The 14,820-nt window shown below is 43.2% G+C and overlaps 1 protein-coding gene across 1 annotated transcript in view; it reads right to left on the bottom strand.

The window, feature by feature from the left end:
- Nucleotides 1-14,604, bottom strand: part of adamts3 (ADAM metallopeptidase with thrombospondin type 1 motif, 3) — a 128,668-nt gene extending 114,064 nt beyond the window's left edge. Inside the window, exons 1-3 of the mRNA XM_030105563.1 lie at nt 14,508-14,604; nt 14,157-14,178; nt 7,387-7,805 (exon numbers count right to left, since the gene is read on the bottom strand). Of these exons, the coding sequence (XP_029961423.1) occupies nt 7,387-7,805; nt 14,157-14,178; nt 14,508-14,567 (501 nt within the window). The 5' untranslated portion in view covers nt 14,568-14,604. The remainder of the gene's footprint in view (nt 1-7,386; nt 7,806-14,156; nt 14,179-14,507) is intronic.
- Nucleotides 14,605-14,820: the final 216 nt, after the last annotated feature.

The following is a 14,820-nucleotide window of genomic DNA, read 5'->3' as shown; positions in this document are numbered from 1 at the left end:
GCCCCAGACAATACAAAGAATTGAAATAAAAGATGTGAGCGAGCATTAACCTTTCCTACCCGATGTCTGGAAGACGTTAAATTAATTGGAATTTTATCACAGTGCTTTTCTCCAGACCAAGGTTTTCCAGCTAATGATTTAGCTGTGTGGGCGTGAGCCGAGTCAGGGGCCGGTATGGTGGGACTGAGTGGCGCTCATGGAGTGTGTGCTGTGGACAGTGTGTTAGGAGGGCACACACACCGTGGCGTCTCAGCTCCGTGCAAACAATGACTCCAGCACACCCTGGAAGAGTCTGCAGCTGAGCAGTTTTGCACTTCTAAATGTACTTTTGAGTCTAATTCCCTGGGAATGCTGAAAATATTGGCCTGTCCACATCGGCTGAAAGACAGAGAACTAACTCCGGGAGGAGCGTGGGGGATATGAGGGTGTTCTTCAGGAGTGTGTGGTCACAGTGTGATGACCACGGAAAAAAAGAGCACAGCAGGAATGAGCTGTCAACTCTGCACTGTTGTGGCAAACTGTTTACTTATCGGTTTACATCTGTGCAGAGAAAACGATCAATGGACACCACGAAGCACAGTTTCTCCTCTGGATGAAGCTCCGGTGACTTCTGATGACTGAACACCTTCATGTCTGGTTTTAAGGTGTTCTAGTGAGACATTTCCTCAGATATGCCCTTCTGGTTCAGTCTTTCTTTGGGTCTTTCAGTCTTCTCCAAACTACTTCCATTCCTGTTCTTTTCCCACAGCTTTGCCCTCATGACAGCTCCTCTCCCAGATTGAGCTTCTTTTTTTTCTCTGCCAAATACAGATTAATTTAATGTATCTGTCAAATATGTTTGATAACTTCCTCCCTTTCATTTTGTGCTTGCGGGGGCTCAATGCTCTGTCCAATAAATCCAGGGCAAACTGCGGTAAACAAAGACAGAAGCAGTCCAGTTTCCAGCAGATCACTCTCCTCTGAACATGGCCCGAATGCGTGCAAGTCCTCATCTGAACACTCCTGCTCACACATGATGTCAGCCGTGGTGGAATTCGTTAATAAAAACGTTGATATTTCAATGCATGTGGGCCTTTTGTTGACACATGAACAAAGCTAAAAGCCTCCCAAAATGATTATCTCAGAAAACTCCAGCTTAAGATGAGATTTAGAAACACCATGTCACAGACAGACAGACGAGTCAGCGGCGTGTGTTTATGGTTTTCCAGGAATCTGATTGGCTGGCCTGGCTTCATGCTTCTCGTTGCACTGCCCCCTGTAGGTTTGCCTGCTCAGAGCAGCTCTTAAAGTCTTTTTGCAGATTGGTGTATTTGAAATTGTTTTTGAGAGCGTAGAGGGAGAAATGTCCGGTTCTGTAAACACCTGGTTGGATGTAAACATGAGCTCAGTGTATCATCTGCAAAGCGAACACAATCCGAGACTGAAGGTTCCTGACAGGATCTTATTCCTCTTCAAAGTTTAGAATCTGGACTGGGATTTTCGGTACTTTTATGAGTGTTTATGTGGTAATAAATGCTAATTTGTTGCTGCTTTCAGGCAACAATTCGCTAATGGATGCTAGCGTGTTAATCGGTGCTAGCTTGTTTACGGACACTGAATGCAGGAGTTGTAGCTGTAGACCTGAGGCCGGTCACTCCTCAGCCTTGAAAAAAATCTTGTTCTTAACCAGCAGCTTCCAGATTAGAAGTTTTCCCGCCGCAGTGAGCGTGATCTGCATCGTATTTTCAAAAGTGGAGTCGTACTTTCGAGCATTTTCTAGTCACACTTGCTTTGCCGACATGCTAGCTACTAGCGTTATTACGTTCTTTTGTGTGTAATGCTGCATTAAAGGTGCCTTAAGGAGTTTGCACGTTTTATGCGAAACAGCGCCCCCTGCAGGCCTTGGGCGTAATGCAGCTTTGTGAAAAACTCGTCCCTGTGGCTCGCGTGCAGGGAAGAGGGGAACTCCGTCTTCGCTTGTTTAGTAGCTCTCGAGTAAAATGTAAGTTTCTTTTACCTGGTGGAGTCTGTGTGGAGCTGTGGCAGTGCCAGAAGCCAGTCTTTTCTTACTTTCTGGAAGATCCTGCTCAGTTGTTGCTCACTAAGCATCTGGCGGAGTAATGGCGGACATAATGAAACCTAACGAGCCGGAGCGCGCATTACGTCATTCCTTTCAAATTCTCCCCCAAAAAATGCTGGTGCCGGACCGGCACTGTGACTTTCAAGTGACAGTTTAGCGCTGTTAGAGGTACTTGTAATGAATATGTCAGGGCACATTGTACACATCATTAAAAATGTGTAACATATTTATGGTGGAAAATAAGTATTTTTAAGGTTGAAAAACTCCTTAATGCACCTTTAAGGTCCGGCATGGAAAATTCTCTACTCTTCCATTCCCTCACAGTCATAAGGATGCATTCAGGTACCGGAACATGGTAGCGTTTGATTTTACAAGAATTGGTGCTCATTAATACCAATGGAATTCAGTCGGTACCTGCAAAAGTACCGGATTTGGACCTATCCCTAACTGGGAGCCATGACACTCTGGAGGAACCAGAGTAGTTTCAACAGTTTCCAAAAAGCTGCATTTTCCACAAAATACAAAAGGCAAAAACAATGTTTTTACTTGAAATGTTGTATAAAAGGGCCCTCAGACTGAGCTAAACAAGACAACGTCAGCTCTGAGTCATCTGCAGCCGCGACCCCGAAACACCGGTCTCCGCTCTGATGCTTCAGCTAAGTGTGTGTGTGTGTGTGTGTGTGTGTGTGTGTGTGTGGGGGGGGGGGTGCAGTCCGACCACTCTCACGTTTCATCCTCCATCCAGGAGGCAGTGTCCAGCATGCATGAAGGCCTCCTCCCGGGCGGGAGGGTCGCCCCGGCCCCGGCCTCAGAGGAAGTCTCTGTCCCAGAAGCTTTCAGCTGCCTGCTGCTGCTGTAAAGACTTCCAGACAGCAGCCTGGCTATAATTAAGAACCAGTAAAACACACACCTAGCCAGGGCCAGGGCTACCACTTGAGATCAAAGACCGCCGGCCCTCGACGACAGGCTTTTTCATCAGGGACCGCCGCTCGCAGGAGCGTTTGATCTGCGGCGACCCGGTCCTGCACGCTCTGCAATCCCACTGCAAACACTATGCCGAGAGACAATGTTTACACTGAGTGTCACAATCGGCCAGAACGCCGCGCAGACGAGGAGAAGTCATGTACGGTCGCAGGCCGCCTTGTTCAGCCTCCACTCTCATGCAGACCAGGTCAACCAGCGTGTTCTCGCTGAAGGTGATGACATTTTGTGATTAATCCAATCCACTTGTGAGAGTTTTAAAAGAAATGGGCTGAAAATTACACTGGTTTCTTAGAGAATTGACACAATAATTGATGAGCTTCGAGACACGGAGAGAGAAATAACTGCTGACTAAGTAGAAAAAATGTAATTATCTTCAGTTATGACTGCTAAACGGGGATAAATGATTCAGCCTTTCACAGCGGACGAGAAACAGTCTCTTTATGAGGCTGCAGCCTTTCTTTTGGAGCGACTGTTCAAAATCCAAAAATGATTTCTTGCTCAATTTTCTGACAATTTCAGATAATTATCAGCAGTTTATGTCATTTTTACAGGAATTGGTATAAATTAACACCCAATGGAAGGAAAAGATCTCTCTTTCCAGAATGCTGCCGCTCATAACGGAACTGGTTCTGTCCACCTGTTTCACTGTTGATTGTGATGCTGTTGTTTACTAAACTGAGAAAATGAGAAGTACTTTCTATTTCTTCATTCACAATCAAGAGTCTGTTGAAGGAGGATTCCTGCTGATGCCGAATTAGAATTACAATAAGATTTTTTTTTTTTTTTGGGGGGGGGGGGTTGGTTTGTCACATCAGCCTTTTGGAACAGTCAAGCCTTCAGATACTGGACTTCCAGTCATTTCTAAAGTGTTTCTAAACACTATGACAATTCTACATATTTTGGAATTACTGCAGACAAACAAAAATTTCTTTAACGCTTTTTTTTTCTATTGTTCTTAACTTCAATTGATAAATCACCGAAACTAAAAATTCAGTACCTTAGATTATTAGATTTAATGAGAGCAGGTCATTTTCTTTTCAGTTCATATTTAGATATTATGCCTGTGTGCAATATTCACGTACAAGTCACATCTGTTTATGTCTTACTGTTTGCCTACCTGTCACACACAAACGTATATACCGTAAATCCTCTAATAATGACCTGTGTTCCATTAAAAGCCCGTCTTCTTTAATGACCGGGTGCATCTTTGAAGAAAATTAATAAAAGCCGCCTCCCAAAATAAAACTGTTTTTTTTTTTTTTTTTTTTGTCTTTTCTTTTTTTCTGTGAAGCGCTACAGCGCTCTACTGACAGTTCTCTGTGCTACAGCACCAGTCCTCCTGGTATGGCGACTGTGCGTATTACACACGTCCGGTAAAAATGGCGGAGGGACAGAAAACATTTAACTCGAAGTTGAGATTTAAAGGTATACTGGAGGATCCTTAGAACCAATCAGAATTGTATGGTTCCAAATCGTAATTGGGCAGTCATAATGCCAATCAATGTGGGAACGCATTTGCATGATGACATATCATGTCGAGTCGCCGCCTCTGTGCGCGCTCTGGTTTCGAGCCACGCATGCGCAGAGCATTGTTTAGGAAGTGACATGCAGCAGGAGCGACCAAAGCACCTCATTCAGAAGCGGCTTGCTCCTCCCGCGAAAGCCTCCGAAGATGGCCAGCCACAAAAAAAGAACATTGTTTGAGATGGCAGAGGATAGAAGAAAGGCCATAGAAAAGAAGGGCAAAACATGTGTTTTACTCGGAGATTCCTTTACGAGGTGGCGGACATTCAAAGCACATAAGGGATTTAGGACTGATCACAACGTGGGGAAGTTTCTGCTGGACAGGTAACATGCTTATTATCCAATTCAAATGTGTTTCTGTTGCATAAACACGTAAGACACTACTTTACAGATCGTATTCTTATGTATGATTGGAAGAAGAGTCCGACATGATTACAAATGTGTTTTAATCCTATGCGGAAAGACGATGCTACAGCTGCGCGGATGCAAACAAACTGACATGCAGCTGCTGTGCGCACTCCCACAGTCCTCATACAGAGGGAGCCGCGCATGCGCAGTGCTCCAAAAATGGCAAATCGGCCATGTTGTACGAAATCGGCGGAGAATCCTCGAATATGCCTTAAATTTTTTTCACAATGACTGAAAAAATAAAATCGAATTAATTCGACATATCCCCCAGCTCTAAACTGCATTACTGTCAAAAGATCTTTCTGCAATTTTTAAAATATAAGTCTCTCTCTTATACATGCCTCCTTCCATTAAAAGCCTGGTGCAGCTACAGTTGAGACAAATAAAAGCCTCGACTACTATAAGAGGATTTACGGTATATACAAGTATATGTCTTTAAACAGGTGTGCTTATGCATACATAACCATTTTTTACCTCGTTTGATAACATGTATGTGATCCAACATAATATTAGGAAAGAAAGAAAGGATGGAAGGAAGGAGTGAACGAACGAATGAACAAAATTAAAGAATAAAGGATGTTCTGCTTCCAAAGAGAAGAATGACCTGGACGAAAGCGGGGTGAGGATTAGTTTGTCTGGATTTCTTGTGATTTTCGCTGTATTGCATTTTGCTTCTGGTAATAAATTGTGACAGAAAAATCAGATTGTCTCAGTTTAAATTTAGCAAGGCCACCGTGTTTTTTTTTTTTGTTTTTTTTTTACGTTTTGTCAGTTTCTTCTGCTACTTTAACAAAAGAAATATGCAGTTCATGTAGAATGAAGCCGCTTGTCTTGCCTTGGAAAACCGTGTGAATGGGCCCTAACAGTCATCGGGATTCATCGTCCGGGTCAAATCAGAACAAAAGCATTGAGTGTGAAGCTGGTGAAGCGCAGGGTTAATCTTCTCTTCTCTAACTAACATCATGAGTTGAGTTTAGTCTGAAACTCTGCAGCCAACTTCCTGATTGCTGACTTGGCTCCGGGATTTAAAACATTGCTCAAGTCATCATGACTTCAACAGAGGTCCAGCTATAAATCATGCCAACTGTTTCTCTCTCTTGCATAATTCTTTGACTCATAAAAACACAGGACATTTAAATTTGATTTATTAAGTAAAGATACAATCATTTGAATGTGTTTCCATGTGCTTCATTTTGAATGATGTGGTCATATCGTCGCCTGTCTCTTTACAATGAAATCATGATTTTTTTTTCCAAAAAGTAAAATGTTTTCATATTTTATTTAACTACATGACATCAGTTTTTCTATCATGTGGCATCATGTGTTTCTTAAACTTTGTGGCCCAGGAGACAGTTTCTAAGAAACACCATTATAAAGGTAAGATGACGGTCACTGAGTCCACATTTGAACCAGGATATGAACTATATCTAAAAGTTGGATTTTTTTCACCAAGTGTTTTCCAAAAGTCCCGCTTTGGGAGTTGTTTTCAAAAAGTTCCTGTATCTGTGTGAACAGACGCCCAAAGTACTATAAAAGTTTTTCCAGTTTCATGTGTGTAAGCCGAGCGAAAGCCATGAAAACACATTTTATCCAATTATATGTTCAACTTCCATACAAAAGTTTGTTCATCAGGTCTGACAATCAAAATTCCACTCTCACAGAGACAATTCTTGCCCATCTCCGTCCCTGGTGCTTTTTGGCAAACTGACCTTATGAAAGAACATTAAGGGGGAAAGGGAAAGCTATATTTACTTATCTGATGAGTTTGAAGCCACAAACCTTAAAAAAGACCCATCTGCTGCTACACAAACACTATTTGATGGGCTTAAAAATGTATTTTTCCTCAACGGAATAATTCAAATACGCAAAAAATCACACAACAAGCCTCCATTTTTCTCTCTCCTATCCAGATATTGATCGCTACAGCAGCTGTTTTTGAACTCAATAAGCACTGAAAGAATTTAAGTTTGGCAAAGCAATCCTTCAATCCACTCAGGAGACATACTCAACAAACACAAGATTCTTTGAAAGAGGTCATTCCCCAATTACCGTTCAAGTGTTTTATGGGGGGTGATGGGGAGGATAAGACTGGAGACTTTTTGTGCCGCACAAAAGGAACTCGTGTTTTATGTTGGGAGAAAAATCCGTCCGCTTTACGAGCGCAATGGACGAGCACTCAGCCATGACAAACCTCCACACAAAAAGCCTTTCCGTACGTCTGCCTGAAGAATATCTCCAAGAACAATGTGTTGTTAGAAAAGGGAGAGTGCTGACGTACAGAGAGGCTAAACTCTGGCTTACAGACACCAGCGATCCCAGAGTGCCGCTTGATAAGGTCACGCCACTTTTGTTGGAAGAGTTTCGGCAGGGCAGAAGAGTCGAGGGGCTCTTTGTGGCCGAGGAAGACTTACCAGTCCGTCGCAGTTGTTAATGGCAACCGAGGCTCCGGGTACGTCGGTGATGTCTCCGGTGAAGGTGCAGTCCGTCTTCAGCAGCTCACGCCGCAGTATCCTCTCAGTCTGGTTGCCAGGTTGGCCTTGGCCGGCGTCAGAATCGTTACCGAAGCCTCCGAATCCCTCCACCTCGTCGTGCCACTCCACCATCGCGCCAGGCGCCACCAGCCTGTTGTTCGGGTGAAGACGGAGGTGGAACTCCTTCCCGAAGGCGGAGATGTTGAAAAAAAGCCTTTGCTCAAACTCCCCGGACTGGGCCTCCCGCTTGACGCGCTGCTTATGGGTGGCCGACAGCAGGTGCGACAGATAGTGTCCGTGCGAATCGGTGCTGAAAGGTGTAACCAGGCCATACTCCTTCAGCCGGCTCCTCAGCTGATCTGTCAGGTCACATGACAACAAGTCACAAGAAGTTCAGACTTTACAGAAATCAGCATGTTTAAGGCAATGCAATGAGGAAACAATCACTCGTCAGAAAGCTATGGCCTCCTTTGCACATGGAAGCGCCTCAATGCGGTGGTTGCCACGCTGAGTGCCGGCACCCAACGCTGGGAGTACCTCCACTTCCTGTCACTTTGACTCATGAACGCTATGAGACTGAGGCTCAAACCACCAACATTAGGAGACAACATGCTCCACAAACAGCCCGGAAGACATGTTTAACTTTTTACAGCAATGACGAATGATGACTTTCCGTTTGGACAATAGAGACAATAGACAATAAAGAATATGTCGATCCATCCATCTAAACATAGCTTTACATTCTACACCCAAAGAGAAAATGGGACTGGCCTTCCCTTGAGCATCTCAACTTTAAAATATTGGATGGTTCAAATCCCACATTAGCTTTTTCTGATGTGAAACTGCTCCACTTAAGCTAAAAGACTCAGATAAGACATTTTTGTGCATTAAATTTGTGATTTTATGTGTTTATTACCACTTCACAAATTATGTGATTAATTATGGTCAGACTTAACTTGGTTAAAACATTTTAATCAATTGACAGCACTAAACGTAAACCACCTAAAAGTCTTGAAACGTTCAGTTTTGAGGAGATCAAGTATTTTCAACGACTGTATGAAGAATGCCTCTGTGTTTGGGTGCTGCAGCTCAAACGCTGCTGCTCATCTGTTTTTTTTTTCCTGTTTCTTCTTAGAAATTACAATAAGTGAAATGAAAGGGTTTACATAATGATGATCAGGACTGGACAACCACGGCAGGAGCATTGTCTTGACACTGTTGGCTTATCTAAAGTCTGCACCCAATCCTACAAGAACACCCTTCGGTCTTAAAGACTCAGTAACTCCCAGGAAAATTCCTTTAAACCACTCCTTTCAAGCAAGGCACATTCACAAACGTTTGGCTTGGAAAAAAATGTAAAATGAAGAGAATGAAACCTTGTAATTATCTTTGTAGGTTTTGACTATATGACATTCAAACAGGTGTCGATGGTGAGGCCAAATTACACACCTGGAGAAATGGCATGCTTTCCAAATCACAGTGTGTGGACACTGGACACGTGTGACACAAAGGAAACAGATTTAAAGAGCTTCTGAAGGAAATACAGGCCGTTTCATTCAGAAACACTGTGATAAAAATAAAAGAGGAGAGCGAAGACAGGCTGACTACGCCGGCTATGACAGTGAAGACGGGTGAGAGAACTCACTCTGCTTTGTCGAGGAGGTTTTCAATCGAGAACTTTGAGTTAGAGGAAACATAAATAATTAAAATGGGTGGGAGCACTGTTAGTATAAGAAATGAAAGCACAATATTTTCTGAAGGTCCAACATTTACACTGATATTAAATTACTTTCTCCAGACCTTCAAAACTATGGGTTTTGTGGAATAATGGTGCAGATTCTCTCACTGAACTGGACTCTGGACATGTCTTTGAACCTGCTGATTCAAGAACTTATTTAATGACAGTCTCCCGTGTTATTTCAGCCCATCTGTACCATGAACCAGTTGAATTTGCCAAAGAGACAAAGTACTTCTTGCAGGCAGTGCTTTTGAATTCCTTTGTGAAGAACAGTATAGAAACCTCACATAATCAATAACACATAAAGCACCTGTGGGATCTTTAGGATCCTGCCAACAGGGATGAAAGAATTACTTCGTCTTTATGAATTTACAGGGATTAATTACACTTCCTTAGATTATTAAACAATATACATATCCTTTCAGACTCTCAGAGCATGAATGCCGTCAGTCCTCTGTGATATGCACGCCGTCCATACTGGAATCACATTAATGAGAAATATGTGATCTGTTATGCAGCTCTGACTGTAAATAAGCTCTGGCGCTGCGTCATTTTGGTTCAAACAGTGCTGATTTTCCTCCAGCCTGCTTAATGGGAGAGATGGAGAAGAAGAAGTGTTTACATCTGTTCCTAACAGCCCCACTCGACAGCTCAGAAGCAAGCTTTCCATCACGAAGGCGATGAGACGCAGTGAAGTACTCCAAAGAGGATCGTGTCCTTCCCTCAAAAAGCACATGTAATGTCTCTGTTTTATACAAATAGTGACAGAGCTGGGCAATCGCTGCTGGAAGACTGCTTTCGCTGCTTTCTGAAGCCTTGTTTGATAGGTTCTGCTATAAATCTCATGAATGTGTACAGTCTTGCTCGGTTATGCTAACTTTTCACTTCTCACCTCCGTTTTAGAGGATCAGCAAAACATACAGTCACGGCTTGACTGAGGGTGAAGAAAGTAAAGCAGTCTGCTGGATTAAAGCCATAGAAGAATGTTTGAATGTTTAAATGTTCTATTTGCCATATGAAATAGTGTTAATGCTACTAAAGCAAACTGCAGTCCTGATCACGACACGCTTCAGCTGAAATGCTTCGTTTTGAGTTTTCATTTCAGAAAAGTTTCACATTTACACGGAAACAGTGAAGACAATGTAGTTAGAAGGCTCGTGTGAGATTGTAAACATTCCACTGAGGACTGTGACACACCCCCCCCCCCCCCCCATTGAATTCCCCATAGGAATAATTGTTACTGACTGCAATCTTTAAGATATTTAAGGTAGCTCACCTAACTACTATTTTTACTTGAGTCAGTGTCTTTTTATGTGGATGGGAGACTTCATTGGCTTTCTTTTAATTACCCCATTAAATTTTTCAAATATACTTTACTCTCATGACTTAAATCACTCGTATAACACGTTTACAGGGTGTGCATGTGTATGTATCCCATTTATCATGAAATTACTAACTTTATTTCCAATCAGTACATCATTTTCTCCTTTACTCATTGACCGTTTACAATGTGGACCCTCTGAGTATAAACTGATGCTTCTTTATTTGACATATATGCCTAATCTCGTTATTTATACGGCATCGTGTGATGATATATCCCTCATAAGAAAGGTGTGCACGCACATATTAATTAATTGACGGCAAGAATACGCTGATAAGGACCACACAGAATCCACAAATATGACTGTAAAAAATACAATACAGAATTAAGACAAAAGATTGTGTGTTTTTATGGGAATAAAATGTATTTTAGACAAATACACTTAGCCTTTAATATGATCAGGGAGAAGCTAAATCTGTTTTAACCAGTGTAATGACTCTCCGTCCAGATGAACGTGATTAGGGACAATATTCATTCTTCTGAGAAACGTATCTGAGAACGCAGTTTAGTTGTCTCTGAATGTAATTTTGTGGAGACTGGGTTGAAATATTTATATAAAATATAAACATAACTAAAGGGGGGTCCAGTTACAATCTCACAGGCCACTAGTTGGTGGGCACACACACACACACACACACACACACACACACACACACACACACACAAAATGGATTGTTGTTACAATGACTGTCGACTCTAAAACTACCATAACTGTGTATCAATACTGAGCATCACTGTGCAGAACGACTTGCTTCAGCCATGATGTTCAGAACCAGCAGCAGCTTTTTAAGCAGCAGCTGTTCAAAAGTTGTATTTTCCCTGCCATGGAGACAGTGTTTGTGAAAAGTTGCATTTTAACAAAGGGCAACGGAGTCTGAGTTTTTTCAAAAACTTTCACCTATGCAGAAACATTTTCATGTGAAAATGGGAAACGGGGTCTATATTAGAAACCTGAGCTGAATGGTTGAGGAGCCCTTTACAGTTAGTGAAACTGAGTTTTTGGAATCAATCCAGAGAAACAAATAAATCCAATGGAAAGGGAATATAAGTGGTTGTAATTTATGGTTTAAAATCTAGAAATGTGCTAAATTTCTGACTGGATGTCTTCAAAAACCTTTCAGAACCTGATCATTTCCTCCTCATGGCCACGTGACCCCAGTGTCTTACTGAAAAGTGTTATTTTATCTAAAAATGGTGAGTTCTGTCATTGTTTTCAGGTTTAATTGGTTTGTGTGTTTTACTCGCCCCATAAAGGGTTAACCCCCAAGAAATCTAACGGTGCAAAAGACGTTCCCTCCAAATAATGGAAACCAACATGGAAACAGACATCTGCTCGTCTCATCCCGCTGTTACTGCACAGATGAGTGGAAATCATTACGTGAAACAATTACTTGAATAATTAGGAGGAAATTATGTAACTGCAAAATGGCTGCGACTCGCTGATGCATCATCTGAGAGTCAGATTTTAAAAAGCCAGCTGGGCTTTTTTCAAACGAGTTCAGAAACTGAACTTAAGCAAAGGTTATTTCCCAGATTATAAACATTAAAGCCTTCAATGAGCTTTCAAGATGTTGTGTGTGTGTGTGAGTATCTCACGCTGATAAGCAGTTTGGCATCAGTCGGGTTTATCTGTCATTACTGATGTGCAGAGGGGGATGTTTCAGAGTTGACAGTCACTGTGCTAACAATCCACCTGGTGTTCTGTCCATATGAATGTCCATGTTCTCCATTGTTAATGTTTAGAGTGTGCTGCTCGTGGTTTTGTTACAACAACCAACAGCACCGACTAGTGGCCCGACATGAAAGCTCCTTCTTCTTCAGGTTGTTTCGGTGGAAACATTATCTTCAAAACACTCACAACGTGAAACTTTTTTGAAGCGAAAATGCAAAAATGATGAGTTTTCGCTTGAAACGTTGTGTAGCAACACCTAAAACACTCACACAGAAAGAAAAAAAAGACGCCAGTCCAATACTCGGATAACTTAACAGTAAAAAAAGACTCTTCCTTACTTAATAATTGATAAAGAAACCAGGTAATTACTTTGTTACATCCAAAGAGGGTTAAAACAGACTGAGCTGCCTGAACCGTCTCACAGCCTTTTATATTCTCTCTCTCACACACACACACACACACACACACACACACACACACACACACACACACACACACACACACACACACACACACACACACACACACACACACACACACACACACACACACACACACACACACACACACACACGGTTCCAGGAAGCACTCTCCCTCACCAGAAAGCAGCCAGATATCAGTTTTTCAGTCCAGATCTGGAACAAACTGCCCAAAGTGTCTCATATCAGAGCTGTTCCAGAAAAAAAATGTTTCTTTGCTGCTCTCGGGCCCGTCGGCACGGCAACGCAAACCTTCTGCTGTGTTTTGGGCATCTTGACCCGAGATGAGACATCGGTAAAGTTGGAACGATAGCTAGCTACCCTGCTGCTAGCAAACGAGTCAGAGCACGATGAAAATCAGGGCCGCTCCGGGACCAGGATGAGCACCTTTCCTTCCCGCAGTCCTGCACGTCTCCAGTGTTCCTCTGCTACAACACACCTGAGTCTAATGAAGGCATCCTGATAGCAAGCCGATCGTTATGATCAGGGATGCTGAGGAATGCGGATCTCCAGGACCAGGATTCAGCTTCAAGGCCTTTACCAAGCAGAGTTATCTGTATCTGACAGTGTCGAAAGCTTCAAGCTCCTCCTGTTAGAAGGTTGTATCTCTGCACCGCTAACTAAAATAGTCCTAACTGAGAATTCCAAACCCATTCCGTGGCAAAGCCGTCCCGTCTTCTCCTGTGAGCATGAGTCCCTTCAGGGAGTCAGACTGACCTTCCGGACCTGGGTTTGTCCAGTCAGTCCCTGGATGAGCCCCAGTGCTGCTGCTTCGGGACAGATTCTCTCCCTGCTGCTGCAGGACCACCCCACCGCCTCAGAGTCTGGTGGTCTGAAGCACCAAACAGACCAAACCCCCCCCCCCCCCCCCCCCCCCCCCCCCCCCCCTTCACCAGGCCACGCAGGCACTCCTCACATGATGCCCCCCCCAACCCCAACAAAAGACTGCGTCTTGTTTTCCTCCTTTCCGAAGCGTTGTGGAGGAAAACCACCATGAAGTGGCACCGTCAACACTCCAACGCTCCCCTCTGGCCGGGTGTCATCGGCTCTGTGAGGGCCCTGGAGGTGCTGGAGGAGTGGGGGGGGGGGGGCTGCAGCTCACTTCTTCCTTAACCTCGGAATGGGGAACAGATGTGCGGGATTTAGAAGTGGAATTCTCCTTCCTGTATAACAAAGCCCTTGAAGCAGTTCACTCATGTAATATCTGACTCTGTGTGTGTGTGTGTGTGTGTGTGTGTGGGAAGGGAGGAAGGAGGGGTATTACTCAGCCCCACACACACACACACACACACACACACTCCTCCCACGTTGATCTGAGTGCACCAAACATGAGTTTTGTCTTGAGGAGGAGAAACCCTCCAGCCTCCCCCCTTCCTTCAACCTTCTCCTCACTCAGGTGTAATAATTAACAAAGATCAGCACAAATCGAGCAGGACTTACCCTCTTTATCTACTCCGCCGGCCTGGAAGAGAGAGAGAGAGAGAGAGACAGAGGAAAAGCTCGTTAAACGCGCTGTAAGCCCGAAGGAAGCGATCATGTATCATATGAGTGCGTGAGGCGTTCAGGGACCACAACACAAGCGAGGCGAAAGCCGAGGGCTGCTTGTAAAAAGAATAAGAGAAAGTGCCTCTATTTAACGTGTCTTATGTAACGGGGAGCAGTGTCAACACGTATTTCACAGAGGAAGCAGTGTGCAGCGGAAAAAACCTGCCGCCAACAAGACCAGACTTTAAGGAGACGCGTCAGGAAAAGTGCGCAAAAGTGCGACAGAAGCCGGTGCGTAAAACTTACCTTGTCTGCTGAAGTCAGGACGAATCCTACAAGAAGTAACGCTAGTGACAGGATGGCCATCACGAGTCTTAATACAGGAAGAAAAAAGTAAAAAAAAAAAAAAACTTTATCCCACACGTGAAATTAAATAAAAAATCAAAATGCAGGCTCACTCAAAATTGAAAAAAAAAAAATATAAAAAAGACAAAAGCAAAAGTCTCTTTCTCACTTCAAAATGAAAAATAAATTAATTATAATAGGAGTGAAGCAAGATGCCACACTTAGTCAGTCAGTGGAATATAATTAATATTAATATTATTTGATCTGTTGACTT

The sequence above is a fragment of the Salarias fasciatus genome, chromosome 12, assembly GCF_902148845.1.
Source record: "Salarias fasciatus chromosome 12, fSalaFa1.1, whole genome shotgun sequence".
Taxonomy (NCBI): domain Eukaryota; kingdom Metazoa; phylum Chordata; class Actinopteri; order Blenniiformes; family Blenniidae; genus Salarias; species Salarias fasciatus.
Note: the sequence above shows the minus strand (reverse complement) of the source record. Positions and strands in the feature narration are given on the sequence as shown.